Here is a 16,251-nt window from a genome sequence, read left to right as displayed (position 1 = left end):
AGAAAAATAATAGAGCAATCATGGTGAATAGTGTTAGCGTCGAGGACAGGACTCGAAGGTGTAGCCAATTTCTTTTCATGGAAAACCCAAATTATAACAATCCTCGAAGAACTTGAATTAGAGTCATTCATTGAAGAATACACAAAGATGCTGGAAGATGATCCAGAGGAATCCACATGGAAAAGACATAACAATAAGGCTAGAAAGATCATTGTTGATTCAGTCAAAGATCACATCCTTCTTCCATTTCGAACCTAAAGAAAGCCTATGAAGCATTCAAACAATTCAGAGTACATTCGAGATCAACAAATCGAGCAAATTACTTACATTACAACAACTCATGAAGGTAAAAATGGATAAAGGGGAATCAATCTCATCTTATTTCTCAAGAATTCCTGAAATAAGGAATCAACTATCAACTATTGGAAATAATATAGAAGAACAAGAATTATCCATAATAGCTCTCCAAGGACTACCAATGTCTTGGGAATCCTTTACTCGGGTCATTAGTCGACCTTCAATACCCAAATTCGATCAACTCAAGAATGATTGTACATCTGAAGAATCTAGACTAATCTCAAGAGGGATCAGTTCAAATAAAAAGGAAGAAATTCAGGCACTTAACACAAACACAAGCAACAAAAGAAAGAAAAGAAAGTTTAAAGGAAAAAAGAGAGACAGTAATCGAGAGAAAGGAAATAACTCTCATCACAAAAAAAGAGACTTCTCCAAAAGTCCAATGTTATAAAAGTGAAAAATTTGGTCACACACATTGGTTCTGCCTAGAGAGAAAAAATTCTCACCACAATAGCTGAAGTAAAAAAGGATGAAAATCTACTATTTTATTTAGCCCTATCAAGTGAAATAAATTCTAACGAAAATGTCTAGATAATCAACAATGGTGCATCACGTCACATAACAGGATTTAGAGACATGCTTGAATCTTTTGAAAAGTATGTCACTGAAGGAGTCACAATCAGAGACAACTCCACCTACCTAGTAAAAGGAATCGGGACTTGTTCTATTCAACTAAAAAATGGAGTCACATTGCACTTAAAGGATGTTCTCTTTGTACCCAAAATAAAAAGAAACTCGATGTCCATCTCAGGTCTAGCTGATCAAGGATATCATGTCATCTTTAATGAAGATAAAGTATTGTACTGGCATAAAAACTCTAATTTAAAGAATGTTATTTCTATAAGATCTAGAGATGGTATCTTGTATAAACTATGTAATACTAAAAAGTATGTTGTAAGTCATGAAGTATCAAACTCCAATGAAATATGGTATAGAAGACTAGGACACCTTGGTTTTAATGCTCTTCCAAATATAGAAACAATCACCACTGGAACACCTCACTTAAGATCAAATCATGTGGGTATTTGTAATGGATGTGCACTAGGAAAGAATACAAAAGGATATTTCTCTCAAAGTGAATATAAGTCAAAAATCGTACTAGAACGAGTTCACACTAATTTATGTGGACCAATGCCAACACTCTCATTAGGGGGATTCCCACATTATTTAATTTTCATTGATGATTACTCTAGGAAAACATGGATTTACTTTCTTAAACTTAAAGAATCAAATGAAGTATTACTGAAATTCAAAGAATTTAAGGCCCTTGAAGAAAATCAATTTGGGAAGAAAATAAAAGCACTAAGATCAGACAATGGGGTGAATATACTTCTAAAAACTTTAAAGAATTCTGCATCTCTATTGGGATTAAGAGGGAGCATATAGTACTTTATAATCCTCAATAGAATGGAGTAGCAAAAAGAAAAAATAAAACTATTGTGTCAACCACAAAAGCTATGATGCGTGATCAGAATTTACACTTCTCATTCTGGGTTGAAGCCACAAATACAACTGTGCATATTCAGAATAGATGTCCTCACTCAATCCTAGAAAATATAACACCAAAAGAAGCCTTCTCAGGAATCAAACCAGACCTAGGTATGATGGACTGTAAACCTCTAGCCACTCCGATGGAAACAAATCTTCAAAAACTGAAAAGTGAGGCAACAAGTTCAGAACCTACTGATCCCACTCACTATAGACAGATTATTGGATCACTTATGTATTTGGTAAACACTCGGCCTGATATTTTCTATGCTACTAATGTTTGGACCCACTTTATGTGCGAACCAAAGAAGATTCATCTAATGGTTGCTAAGCACATTCTGAGATACTTGCGTGGTACTATCAGATTTGGATTAAAATATGAGAATGTTGAGATACAACTCCAAGGCTACACTGATTCTGATTGGGCAGGAGACTCCATTAACCGTAAAATTATTGCAGGATGTTGTTTTAGTATCGGATTAGCCATGATATCTTGGTTTAGCAAAAAATAATCAGTTGTTGCGCTAAGTTCTACTGAAGCTAAATACATAGTTGTTGTCATGGGAGCCCGTAAAGTTGTGTGGCTGAGAAAACTTCGATTCAGTTTATTTGGGGAACCCCTGAATCCCATCGTGATTCATTTTGATAATCAAAGTTGCATCAAACTTTCAGCAAATCCAGTTTTTCACAATCGATCCAAGCACATAGAGATTCCATACCATTACATAAGAGACATGGTAAACAAAGATGTTATCAAATTGACTTATATTAGCACTGAAGAACAAAATGTTGATATATTCACCAAACCTCTCGCAAGGTTGAAGATAGAGTACTTCAGAGGTAAACTTGGTATGACTATATTGTAAATGTAATTATGAGAACAAATTTCTATTAATGTAATTTGATATATTCATGAATTTTTTTAATTGGTTGCAATATTGCTTTGTGTGTTATGAAAGGTAACGATATTTCATATAATGTGTATAAGATCATTATTGTAAGGTGACGACCTCAACAATAGTCTTGATCTATCATCATGATAGACGACATTCATTTGTTGTCCCAGAATGTGCTAGATTTCATGATGGCAAGTATCAAAATTTGATCTGGATTGCGCCACATATCTTGATACTAATCAGTTATGACTAAATGTTATCATTATGCTTAGTTCTGAATTGGTTGGGAGCTATGATAACTGACACATGATGATCTTATTATATGATGATCTCATTGTCATTCAAGGATTGTGTTCTAATCTATCCTATAGTAGGATGGCTTCAATTCATCCCTAAGATTTGTGATTATGAATGATTATTTCAATCCTCTTTTGCTAAGAGGGAGTTCAGAAATATAGCATTAAAATCTGATTGAAATACATTGCTAATTCATATGGTTAGTTGAAAGCCATTCATAATATATATATATATATATATATATATATATATATATATATATATATGAGTTAATATAGTGCATGGGCCTTATACCTACTAACACCCAAATGATTCCTAAGTGTTCTGTCATTCCTCACAAATGACAATAGTCGGCACTCAACAGGTGTGTCAACGGATGTATCTCCAATGGTAGGCACTTGAACAAGTTCTCACCACACCCTATGACTCCTCACAAGGGAGTCACATCCTTTAACATAGTCTGTCCGCCATATAAACATAGACGGTCGATGGCAGATGTGAACATCAATCACAGTGGCAGTGTCTCACATCTGCAAACTGTCAATCACATCCATTATCAGCAAAACTCCGAACTCTCCCTTGCATATGAATAATTGCTAAAAGGATATAACAGCCTTCAGAACATAGTGTGACCAATCAAATGCAATTTGAAATCAGACATCAAATACTAAGAGATTTCTAAAAGCATAAACCAAATCTGTGAATTAAGTTTCCTATCAAAGCAATCTTCATTTCTTAACAGTTTTAGTATATTATTCCTTCTGTCGTCTTCTTTTCCATGCTTGTCTCCTCCTTGGCTGCGATTACCTTCTTCCATCCCAAAAATTGCTACCTTCAATTGAGGTGATGCATCCAACAAGTCAGCTACCCTTACTAGTATAGTGGCCTGCAACATCTATTTTATTATATTGGCCTCTGATTGGGATTGTACAAGGAAGCTTCTTGTAATTTGTTCTTCCTTCGTCGTTCGCTGGCCGTTGTTTAACGTTTCTTTTTCTCTTTGGGATCAATGTAGAGAGGTTTTTCCTCCTAGCAATAGCATTTACCTCCAACATGTTCACAGACTTCCCTTTCAGACATTTGTCTTCCTCGTGGTCTCAAGTCCACACCATCGACATAACTTACTTCCGCTACCTTGCTGGTTTTGGTTCTTGCATTCTCAAGCAAAATGCCCCCATTCATTACACCTTTGGCATTGTGTTATTGGTCATCATGTCACATCATACTAGATGGGGCTTTGTGGTGTGTTGTAGTCATTGTTTCCACCTCCCCTTCTATTGTTCAGATAACCCCTTGGAGATGCATTGGAAATTGTATTTCTAGGTGACATAGTGGGCGTGGTGGCCTGTTCTATTTTCAGAGTACTTGTGTATTCCTTCCCTTCAAATGGTACGAACACTCACTGGGGGGTGCCCCTCCACCTAATAGATCTTACAAAATGAGCTTTTAGAACACTTACTTTCTATGTGCCCTTCCCTCTGGCAATTTGTACACCATGGTTCGTTGGTTGTTTTGGTTTTTGTCTCCCTCACCATTCACAACATATCCTTATGGAGCGCTTGGATGGTCAAGGACTCTATCCTATCACTGCCACTTGTATCACTTAACATCCTTTTGTCACATGATGTCTTCTTTGGGCTTTCAATATCCATTGCTCTTTTATATGCCCCTCCATAAGAGGAAGGCTGTACAACCTTAATTGTTTTTCTAAGAGAGGAAGACAATCCTTCTATAAACCATCTTTTCATTAGCCCATTGGCTAGTTGGTTTTCAAGTTTACTCATCAACTCCCTTAGCCTACGATAGTAGATCTATACCATCTCATTTTTTCTTTGTAATGTGTTATAAATTTCTGCCACTCATCATCTCGTAGTAATCAAAACACCTTCTCAAAGGCATTCTTTAGCCTTTGCCATGACATTTTTCCAGCCCCAACAAGCTTTGTGTACCAATCCCTTTAGCCAGTAATGCTCATCATTTTGACCACTAGCTTCCCATATTGTCACGCATGTTTGACAGTGGTATGCCGGGTCTTCTGGCCCATCACCATTAAACCTTGGAAGTTTTTGTTTATTTGATATATTCGTCATGTACTCAGAAGTCTTGTTATTGGTGATTCCTAGTTCCTCCCTTATTCTTTGTTGCCTTCAAGCCAATAACCTTGAAGGACCCTGGTAGATTGTGCACTACTCTGTTCACCATGAGTTCAATTCATACCGTACCGGTGGAGAGAGCCCTCTGCACCATCTCCCACTATACATACTACCACCATGTTCCACGCCTAAACGAGATCTTGTGCTTTGTAATCATCCCTGGTCCTTGTCACTACTACTGCCTCTTTATCACTACTTACTAGTCAAGAATTCTGCCCCTTATACTTCCATTTTCCTACCTCGTTTATTTAGACCACAGGTCCAAACTAGGCAATGACACCAGAAATGTTTATGCCAATAAGGTAGGGATATTGCCAACTATTAATGTTTTAGCATTAGTGGAAGTAAAACATTGATTATTTGATATACTAATCTGTGTTTATGTTTTTCAAATAAATTGTTATTGGTGATTCTTATATATATAATATATATTATATATGTAATATAATATATGTTATATATTATGCATTGTATATCTTTATATATAATATATATATGATATATGTAATATAATATGTATTATATATATTATGCATTATATATTATTATATAATAATATAATAATATTATATTATATTACATATATGGTTAATATATTAATATTATATATATAAGATGAGTTATGCATAAAGTTATTTATAAACTAAATGGTGATTAACTATAGAGACATGTCTCTTCATGTCTCTTGAAGAGACATATCTCCTCCTCTCATATTATATATATATGAGATCCAAATCTACAATGGTAATGAGAGTACATTTGCAGATACAATCTAAGTTATTTCAACATGGTATCAGAGCCAACTGCAAATGTAACAAGAAAAATAACCAACCATTAAAACTTATTGCTTTAGAATATTCATATATTCAATACAAGTTAGTAAAAATGAAAATTAGCATTCACATCAATGTGAATACAGAAAATAAGAATTGATAAATTATGAGTTGGAAAGTTTGAAAGAGTGACACAGGAGAGACAGGAACCGTCGGACACTGTGGTTAAAGATCTCAAAATATGACTTAACTTTCAAGCAATACTACCACCTTGGAAAACCTAGAATTAATCTAAAAAATATGAATCCTGGTAATAGTTGAGTATTGTTGAAGGTCTACAGAGCATCGATGATTCACAATTTTGTAGCCATCGGTTCAGAAAAATACACAAACAGTATCCTCCAGTCAAAGTTTGGACTCTCAGCATGGGATACACATAAACTGGCAAAGCAATACTATATTATTAGGATTGAAGACTTGAGGAAGCGATAACATTAAAATATTGATATGACAAATGAGGCCACAGTAACATGTTTGATAATCCATCGATCTATTGTAGGGTTGCACCTCCATTAATTAATTGAACCTTCAGTTATTCGGTTTTAGTGTTGTTTTATCCCATCATTTAAAGCGGAAAGAAGAGTTGAGTGGAAGAGAGTATAAAAGGAAGCGATGTATGAAATTCTCACTCTTGAATGTTTTTTTTTGGAAACCAATACGCACTGTTGGATAGCAAATAAAGTCACACAAACACATTATGATAAACCATTATCATTTCCATTAATCTGGAGTCCAAAGGAGTAAATTGGTATCACTCTCAAGATGAATATTGATTTGATAAACAAAGCCACATCGACATGAAAACCTAACACAGTCTTCTTAATACTGTGGGAACATATTACAAAGATGGGACATAACAGAAGAGAAAATATGCAAGTTGACCCGTGATCTTTGTACAAGCCATATGACCACCAAATATATTAAAAGGCGAAGCAACTACAAAGGACGTGCCACATGGAGAAAAATCAAGCAACACAATCAATACCAAATTGGAAGGAAGATTGAGCAACACAGTCTTCTAATAAAGAGCATTTTCATAATGATATGAAGTATCGTCAGCTATAAGTGGTAAAGGAATTACAACCATTTTAAGCAGAATGAGCCATTATTCATGTCAACGAAGGAAGATCTTGAGTAGAGAGTATGGTCGAAGAACCATTTTATATATCAGTAAGTTTGTCAAATAATGGAGCAAAATGAAAACTGTCTACACATCCAAATCCGATGTAAAAATAAAATAAAATGGGAAGTTCAGCACATAGGAAGAAAGTGAAGTTAAGGACATATGTCCTTAGGCGTTTAATTCTTAGGAAAAATATTTATCAGAGGACAGAGTTCTATCTTAACATGGGAAGAAAGTGAATTTAAGGACAAATGTATAGTGGCATGATCTATCAACGATATATACACATCAAATATGTTCCAACCGACATCAATTCACGACATCTCCAAAACTTGCGATTGGATAAAATACATTGTTTACTACAATATAATTTGTAGAACAATTCATATTCAATTTGTTTCTTCTATTCATCCACAATCTGAAGTGGAAGGGAGACAGATCGTGATCACCCTGCAAAGCATTGAAGGAGAACATATATTCAGCACTATAATTATTCAAGTGTGAGTCTGCCTTCACTTGATTTACATGGAGATCCATACAGATCTGGAAAATAGTGGTCACAACAAAGTTTTAGTTGAAAATAAAATTCAGCTATAATATTATAGAGTCAAGCCAAATGCGATAACGCTCTCGGCATTCTTTGTAAATGATCTAGAATGAAAATTTGAATAGGATAAGGATAGCACCATTTGGATTTGAATAGCTTTAGAAACAGTCAAGCAAATATCCTTCTGCATCATCAAGGGAAGGAGATTAATGTATCAAGGTTGTAAACCAAAGACATATATCAGAGAGTACACATAACCCTTGAAGTGGCAGATATATATACACTTATCGATGGCAGTCTATTAAATAGAAGATAGAGAATGACCAAGCGTAAGAAATTTGGGTAATCTATAAGAAACATATATATAGCAAAGGCATATATCATCTCAGTAGAAGTTTTATTTAGCTTTCATTAACAATGTGGAATACCAAGTCATTATTCAATATTGGCGGCAAAGCAAAAAGAGAATGATAACCACATAAGTATTAAGTAGAGATTTTAATTGCACAAGCCACACACAAAAGATAATAACAATGACAATGACCAATGACAAGTTTTTGACAAAGGTATGACCCCCCCGGAATAGAAGGAAAGAAGGGAATATAGATGTGATCTAGAATTACTTTAGAGTTTAGCGAATGCTACTAACAAGATTGATTAAAGTTTGTACCATGAACTAATCCCATGTGAGTAGAGATGAAAGAAATATGTGTAAGATCATTTAAACTTATTTGGAAACTATATTAAAGAGATTGTGGACGCATACGAACCTACCCTCAAATGCTAATACCGAGGATAAGCATAAAGGATGTTGCACAATCCAAATTAAGATAACCAAATGAATGAAGAAGTGAAATTTATGAATGGATATGATTTACCAAGCATGAGACATTGATTTCTATCTTCAAAAATAAGTTTGGATCGTGGTCCCAGTCAAAGTGAGAATGAGCTCCCGCCCCCATTTAGACATTGGCGATGAAGCCATCTCTTAATGAGTGATTGTGATATTGGGAAATGAGATTGGTAAGGTAAACAAGGTATGATATATATTTAAAATTCTTGTTTCTATTCATTTTAGTATATATATATATATATATATATATATATATACACTTGAGGTAGGGATTAATTTAAAGTGATCAATGATTAACAATTAATAAGATTATTTCTCATTATGGTTACACATTTTTTTTAGGATAATTAGTGTACTAAAAGGAAAATTTAAAATTATTATTGAAAAGATGATTTTTATAATCTATTTGAATGAAATATATGTATATATGTTTCAAGTATAGGATTTATCTATATTGGAAAGAGTTTATTTTGAGAATTATATTAGTCTCTCTTATACTTGCATTTCAATATTTATTGTAAGAGTTATATTCCTTGATCTTTTTCCTCTAAGAATGTTATTGCAAGAAAATGAAGATTGAGATTCAGAGGGAGCTTGCCATGTTATTAAGGCAAACTTGAAGAAAGGGAGAAGACTAAGGATGTTATTTAGTTAATCTTTAGTGATCTCGATCATATTGATTCAGAGGAGGTAAACCATGTTGTGATAGAATCTTCAATGATCGAAAAATTGTAACAGTCAAGAGGACTTTAATTCGTGCAACTATGTGATCTTAATCATCTACGATAAATGATACTTGACATATGAATTTATTTATTTGTAATTCTACACATACTATAAGGGTCATTTGCTTTGATCTTTTCCTTTATGTTTGAGGATATTCTTACAGGAAAAGAAGGTTGGTACTTCAATATTGTACAGACTAAATCTGATGATAGTAGTTCCAAAGACCCTAATGATCAAGATGGATAAAGTGTGGCTCTTGATGCAAGTATCTTTGATGATTGAGACTATGAGATCCTTCTACATTAAGAGGGAGTATGACACTTCTCCGAAGGCAATGCTGGAGCTTAGAAGATTGATACTCAGAGGGAGTCTAGAAATCCATGTGAGTGACTGCATGATGTTGATGGGCCTACTCCTACGTATATCATGAGGGAGTGATGAGTTTGACAAGCATCCTTGGGAAAAGAGAGTTTCTGAGGAAGTAACAAGAGGACCTGACATCCTAGGATCAATATTCAGAGGGAGAAATTTTAAAATGCAATCCCTTATGGATGATATCTTCTCTATGAGGAGAAGTTCTAAAAGGAAATGTTAAATTGAAATATTTCAAAGGTAAAACTTGATATGTTGAATATTTAATTTCAATCTATATCTGGTTATATAATTGTTGTTTCAAATATGTAATGAAAGGTGACGATCTTTCATTAGCATATATAAACAGAAGGTAATCATTGTAAGGTGATGATCTTACATATGATAGGCCTGTTATCATAGTTCTTTGGGCCAGAATCTACCGGACACCATGATAACAAACAAACAGAAGGTAATCTTTGTAAGGTGACGATCTTACAAATGATAGGCCTGTTATCATGGACATCTCTAGATATTGTTTCGAACAATTAGTGATCATGGGTAACAAATCTATTATGTCATCATGGACATCTCTAGACATTGCTTAAGTGCAAGTAGAGATCATGAACTACAAATGTGTCATGGACATCTCTAGGCATTGCTCAAGTGCAAGTAGAGATCATGAAAACTTTAATCACTATGGACATCTCTAGACATTGCTTAAGTGCAAGTAGAGATTATAGGAAATACTTTATGTTGCTAAGAGATTTTAATATACATTGTGCTGATTACATAATGATTCTGATTCTAGTCTAATGATGTTTTACTTCTCCCTTGCTAAAGAGGGAGTGTTAATGTTTTAGCATCAGTAGAAGTAAAACATTGAATATTTCATATACTAATCTGTGTTTATGTTTTTTAGATAAATTGTTATTGGTGATTCTTATATATATAATATATATTATATATGTAATATAATATATGTTATATATTATGCATTATATATCTTATATATATAATATATATATGATATATGTAATATAATATGCATTATATATTATTATATAATAATATAATAATATTATATTATATTACATATATGGTTAATATATTAATATTATATATATAAGATGAGTTATTTATAAAGTTATTTATAAACTAAATGGTGATTAACTATAGAGACATGTCTCTTGAAGAGACATATCTCCTCCTCTCATATTATACATATATGAGATCCAAATCTGCATTTGGAAATCATCAATTACAATGGTAACGAGAGTACATTTGCAGATACGATCTAAGTTATTTCAACACCAACAACATATGAAATACAGAATTTATAGTGCTATAATCACATTGATCTTAGTAATTGGAACAATACACAAGATGGTAAAATATATCTTTTATTAATTGTACCAAACTGAGTTACATACCCATATTAGTGATTCTTTACACTTACCATACCATAGTATTCCATGTGCATACAACATATAGTGCAAAAGTTGGTTACTCATACCAACTGACGCAACTCATGGTACAACCTTCCCTAACTATTTAAATGTGAATTTACTTGCTACACCCTTCCACCAAACCACACCCTTCCAACTAGGTGGTACCCAAAAGTCTTTACTAGACCAAGGATACTCAAGGATTTCAGACCTTAAGCCAAAAATTGTAGAAGCAATAGATAAAAGACTAAACACATAATGAACTCCAAAAAAAACCTAAAATGTTCAATAATCACTCCCAACAGATGATAGAACCTTGGCCCTTGATCGTCTACCAACCGAATTCAATGCTCCACATAAAATCCCTACAAAGAGCCAGTAGACTCCTTAAAATTCCACGCCCCCTTAGCCTTTTTGGAACATGTTTATTAAATCACTTAAAAGTACTCATCACTTAAGTAACTAGTCATTAAACTTAAAAAGGGAACCAACATTAGTCTTTAGGCTAGGAGTCACTTAAGTTGCATAAAAGACCCCACACTTGCCCAATAATGATCAGTGTCCTCTTCCTCTTGGATAATCCAAGGAAAGGACAGTCAATACACTGTTGAGCCTTAGGACTTGAGTTGGGAACATTATACATGTTCATCAATGTTCAGTTATTTTGGAATCAATGTTTTGAGCAGTAAAGGAATAGAAGAGGATAGGATATTCATCATTCCTTATATGATTTGCATAGTGTTGCAACAAATGAAAGAACGTATGTATATTGATTTATCCCCATCCATGGAAAGAGAAGATTGCACTAACAGTAATAAGTATCTAAATTTATCTGTCAAAAAGTAGCTTTAAGTTCAAACTCCTTATAAGTGACTATTCATGATACATAGAATCAATATAGAGGTGTTTACTTCGCTATTACAAAATCCTCTCCTTCCAAGTAAAATGCAATTTTTATTATGAAAGGACTATTAAAATTTAACTATGTGCAAGTTAAACTACATACATTCCTAATGCAAAAGCTCCTTGCCAGAAAATGCCATTTCAAACGAAGTGGTCTCATGATTCAAATTCCCACAAAGATTCCTTAATTATTCCAAATATTCCTACTCTCTTAAATAAATTTGGTTTAAAAACTGAAATTCAGGAGTCTAATGTGGCATGGATATTTACATACCCTTGGGACATGCGCAACATATTGTCGAGGATTGACCTGTCTAATTCCAAGCTGACAATCCTGTCAAAAAATTAAATTAAAATTATTAAATAAATGATCTTATAAAAATTACTTCACGGGAGCTATTCATACCATGGTGGGGATCACCCCAGTACATCAAACATAACAAGATGCCTGATATACCCATTTAGAAAGAATATAGCGCAAACAGGTACCAAAATAGAGACAAGGAAGTGATAAGTTACAAAATAAGATGACTATTAACTGGCCTACAAACTAAGTTAATAAGCATGTTCTGCAACTTTGCCCATGATACAACGGTAATCAAAACAAAGAGGTCTTAATAATCCTCAGTGCAAGAGATAAATCAAAATATATGATCAAAAGAGAGAATCAATTAAGAATTCAAGCCTTACAAAATATGTAATATTTATATCAAATGAGAATGTATAACTTCTTGCATACCTTAAGCAAAGCTAAGATCTCTTCAGCCATTTGACCTTTGCTGGGCAAGCCTAATCGAACCACATTTCGATGTACAGCATTGTCATCCACATTTCCATGAAAGAACTTGGTTTCTCCTTCTATTTATTCCCCATAGCAGAAGCATTTACTATTCATTAGTTAATGTTGTAGGCTACAAATTACCAGAAAAAGCAATTCACAATCAGTAATTTATTATTAACATCTATTGAACAAAATCTTCAGGCTTTCGAAGTTCAAGGGATTGTTCTATTGTGCTAATTAGAATTGGTGGAAAACTAGAAGCTGTAACCTGAAATATCACCTTTACCCTTTCACGAATACATTAGAACACGAAGTAATTCCCAAATCTTAAGTATGTGGCAAAGTTATCTGAGCTAATTCTTCCATGGCCCAAAGAAATGGCCCAGAAACAATCAATTTCTAAAGCTAATAAACTTAGGTAGGCATCCATGTAAGGGAATACATGCCATATTTTTCTGCAGGGGTCCCATGCACTATATGTAACTTTTAAAGCTGCACTACAAGATACCTCTACCTCAAAATGAGGAGCAGTTGTTAGTTGTGAAAAGTAGTTTCAGGGACAAGAATTAGTGGGAGCCTCCAGATTCGCAGCAATAAATGTTTGAAGAATCTTTTTCTTCAGACATGAAGTGGGTTTTGGAAACTGAGAAGCAAAAAGTGGCAATGAATTTTCTATTTCCAACATTTGGAGCCTTGGTCACAGATTTTTTTAAAGTTTTCTAACATTCCTTAACGAGGTCTAGGACATTAGGAAAGAATATTTTGTCATATTTAAAAGTCTTGATTGTTATCTTAAAAAAATGTAATTGGACGGAAGCTTACAGTCGGTAATAAAAAATAATAAACCAGTGCTTAAACAGCCTCCTTCCCTTTGGAAGGTAATTTCTTAAACAAGAACTTGCTCTAAATTTAAACTGTAGTTATGATAGTCCTAAATTGAAAAGACATTGATTCAAGGTCTCCAAATGTTGGAAAATAATACCCACGATGAAATTAGAAAAATATTATTACTAGCAAATAATGATGAGCCCATTCAACTGACCAAAATGATCCAGAAATTCATCCTAAAAAGCTTGTACTGCAAACTACAACCACAGATTTCATTAACATTGTCAAATTAAAAATGAAGTACCTGTGCTGATTGCAACTTGGGGTGAGAATGAAGTCGTAGAACAGTGGCATTGAACACAAATAAGCGAAGAGGAAAAGTATTTGAGTTTCTTATAAGATCGCAAGCCTCCTTCAACTCTATTGAATTTGCTTTTGGGTATTGACGAAGAAAATAAGAGTTGACGATTGCTGAGAGCCATGCTGTGCTATTTCCTTTGATCTTCTTTACTCTTGGCGACCAATAGAAATCATCATATTTATTTCAATCGCCATCACTGGACATTAACTGTACAACCTACATATTACAAGCTCCCGAAGTGCACGGCATTTTTCATGCATGCCAATTTTGATTTTATATCCTACCCTTTCATTCTCCCAAGAGTCAACAATGTTCAATACCGTGCATTCCATTCGAAGCCCACTTATTTGTATTAAACTTATTAATGCAACAGGTGTTCCCAGAAACGTTTTAAATAAACACATGGTCATTGTGTACATATGTTGCAGGCATTTTAAATCTTTCTTTTGAATAAAACCGACAAAGGTGTGTACAAACTTTGCAGACTTATATAAAGCTCCGGAGGTCTACAGACATTTAAAATTGTCGTTCCTGTCTTTTTTGTGGGGTCTTCGAGAGATCGTACTCCGCTGTAATTTTTTGACCACGCGTATGAGCAATTTTTAATTACAGGGGGGAATTTTTTCGAGAGGGGAGGGAAAAACGATCATACAGAGATTTTATATTAAGACTCAAATTTGTTTTGTTAAAATAATTGTAAAGAGGTTAGTTTGTTTTAATTTTTAACTTTTTCAGTGATAACGAAAGCCACATATATATACATACATTATGCTCAACATGTGCCCATTGGTCATAACAAATTTTTGAGATGGACAAATTCTCATTTTGATTAATTTTATCAATACCTAATTACTCTGGAGCAACAAAATAATTTTTTTATGTGATTGTAATCGAACTCCTCGTCTGACAATTTGCTGTATTTCACATCATGTGCTCGCCCATTGATCATAGCGATGGATAAAAGATTCTTTAACATAGTTAGAAAGCTCAAGATTTCTGTGTAGCCATACTCAAATCTTCTTGGGTTATATTGCAGATGGGGGATATGGACCAAAAAGACTGGTGGGTTGTTGAAGTTGAAAAACTTTTACATGGCAAAACCAGACCACTGGTGGGTTGTTGAAGTTGATAACGAGGGATGCCAGTTTTGTTCTTAAGTCCTCCAAGAGCAAAATATTATTTTACCATATACTATTTAATTGTTAGAAAACACGCGATTCATGGGGACGAATTATTCTTTTATTCCAGATAAATCTTCACCGACTATTCCGATTACAACAAATACAATGGCGCCGTGAATTCCTGGTTAAAAAGCAATGTTTCTGTTTTAAGTTCATAACCAACTAAAATTCATCAAAATTTGTTGAGCCTGCGCATATATTTATCAAAATTTACTATTCCAATCTTCTATGTACATTGAATTTATCTCTATCTCAAACCAGGAAAGAAGCTTAATCTCCAAAAATCAGCAAAGATTATTTGTTTTTATTGCGCAAAGAAATTGTTAAAGAATCTAAAACAGCCGCTGCAAAGTACGATAAATAATTTCCATAAGGAATATCTATCCACCATTAATTAACAGTGCATGGTGCAAAGGGTTCATTCATATAATTCTTCAGGTATATATCATCCCGTGCATGCACCCTGTATCCTTTCACAACCCCACTGTGCAGAGAAAAGTTTCCTGGGTTTCATCCTCAGCAGAGAACGAGATCATCCTCTGTTGATAGAAATTGTGAAATAAATGTTCAAGATGGAAAACCTACTACTTTTCTGGACTCTGAAAGAAATCAGCCCGGATATTGAGAAGTGATTTGAGTCCGCATAAACAATCGAAGTTTCACATGTTCTGCCTGTGTTAATGGAACCTATCACGGACCCGAAAAAATTATACAATTTGGAGCCCGAAGTCAGTTGGAGAATAGGTAGATATTAGGAGAAAAATAAGAATATGTATTCTTAAACTGAGAATATAAAATATATTCTAATTTTCTGTTTCTAATTTCTCCAATATTTGTTCTTGGCCTCTAATTTCAAGATCTTTTCATCTGCCTTCCTCAGCCTTTCCTCAGCCTTTCCCTGATTGAGACTATACCCTCCTGGATCTCCTCACATTCCATATCATCTGTGTTTCTTCTCAAGTTGTGCTCTACTATTTCATATTCCTAGCTACAATCTCATCCAATGCCTTGTTGACTATTGGAATAGCAATCTGAATCTAATTTTCTGTTTCTATTCTAATTGAATTCCAACAATCAAACGGACTTAAGTAGTTTTTTATATAGGTTAAATACTATTGCAATTAC

The 16,251-nt window shown here is 33.9% G+C and overlaps 1 protein-coding gene across 3 annotated transcripts in view; it reads right to left on the bottom strand.

The window, feature by feature from the left end:
• The window catches only part of LOC149554011 (ATP phosphoribosyltransferase, chloroplastic-like), a 144,245-nt gene extending 128,470 nt beyond the window's left edge, over positions 1 to 15,775 (bottom strand). The window contains exons 1-3 of one of the 3 annotated variants that reach the window (XM_089789335.1): positions 13,889 to 15,775; positions 12,715 to 12,833; positions 12,250 to 12,309 (exon numbers count right to left, since the gene is read on the bottom strand). In XM_089789335.1, the coding sequence (XP_089645461.1) occupies positions 12,250 to 12,309; positions 12,715 to 12,833; positions 13,889 to 14,066 (357 nt within the window). In that variant the 5' untranslated portion in view covers positions 14,067 to 15,775. The remainder of the gene's footprint in view (positions 1 to 12,249; positions 12,310 to 12,714; positions 12,834 to 13,888) is intronic. The other 2 variants (XM_089789336.1, XM_089789337.1) reach the window with 2 other exon arrangements.
• Positions 15,776 to 16,251: the final 476 nt, after the last annotated feature.

The sequence above is a fragment of the Cupressus sempervirens genome, chromosome 6 (assembly GCF_028749045.1).
Source record: "Cupressus sempervirens isolate cs-2001-9-10 chromosome 6, ASM2874904v1, whole genome shotgun sequence".
Taxonomy (NCBI): Eukaryota; Viridiplantae; Streptophyta; class Pinopsida; order Cupressales; family Cupressaceae; genus Cupressus; species Cupressus sempervirens.
The sequence above is the reverse complement of the archived record's forward strand: the minus strand, read 5'-3'. Positions and strand labels throughout refer to the sequence as shown.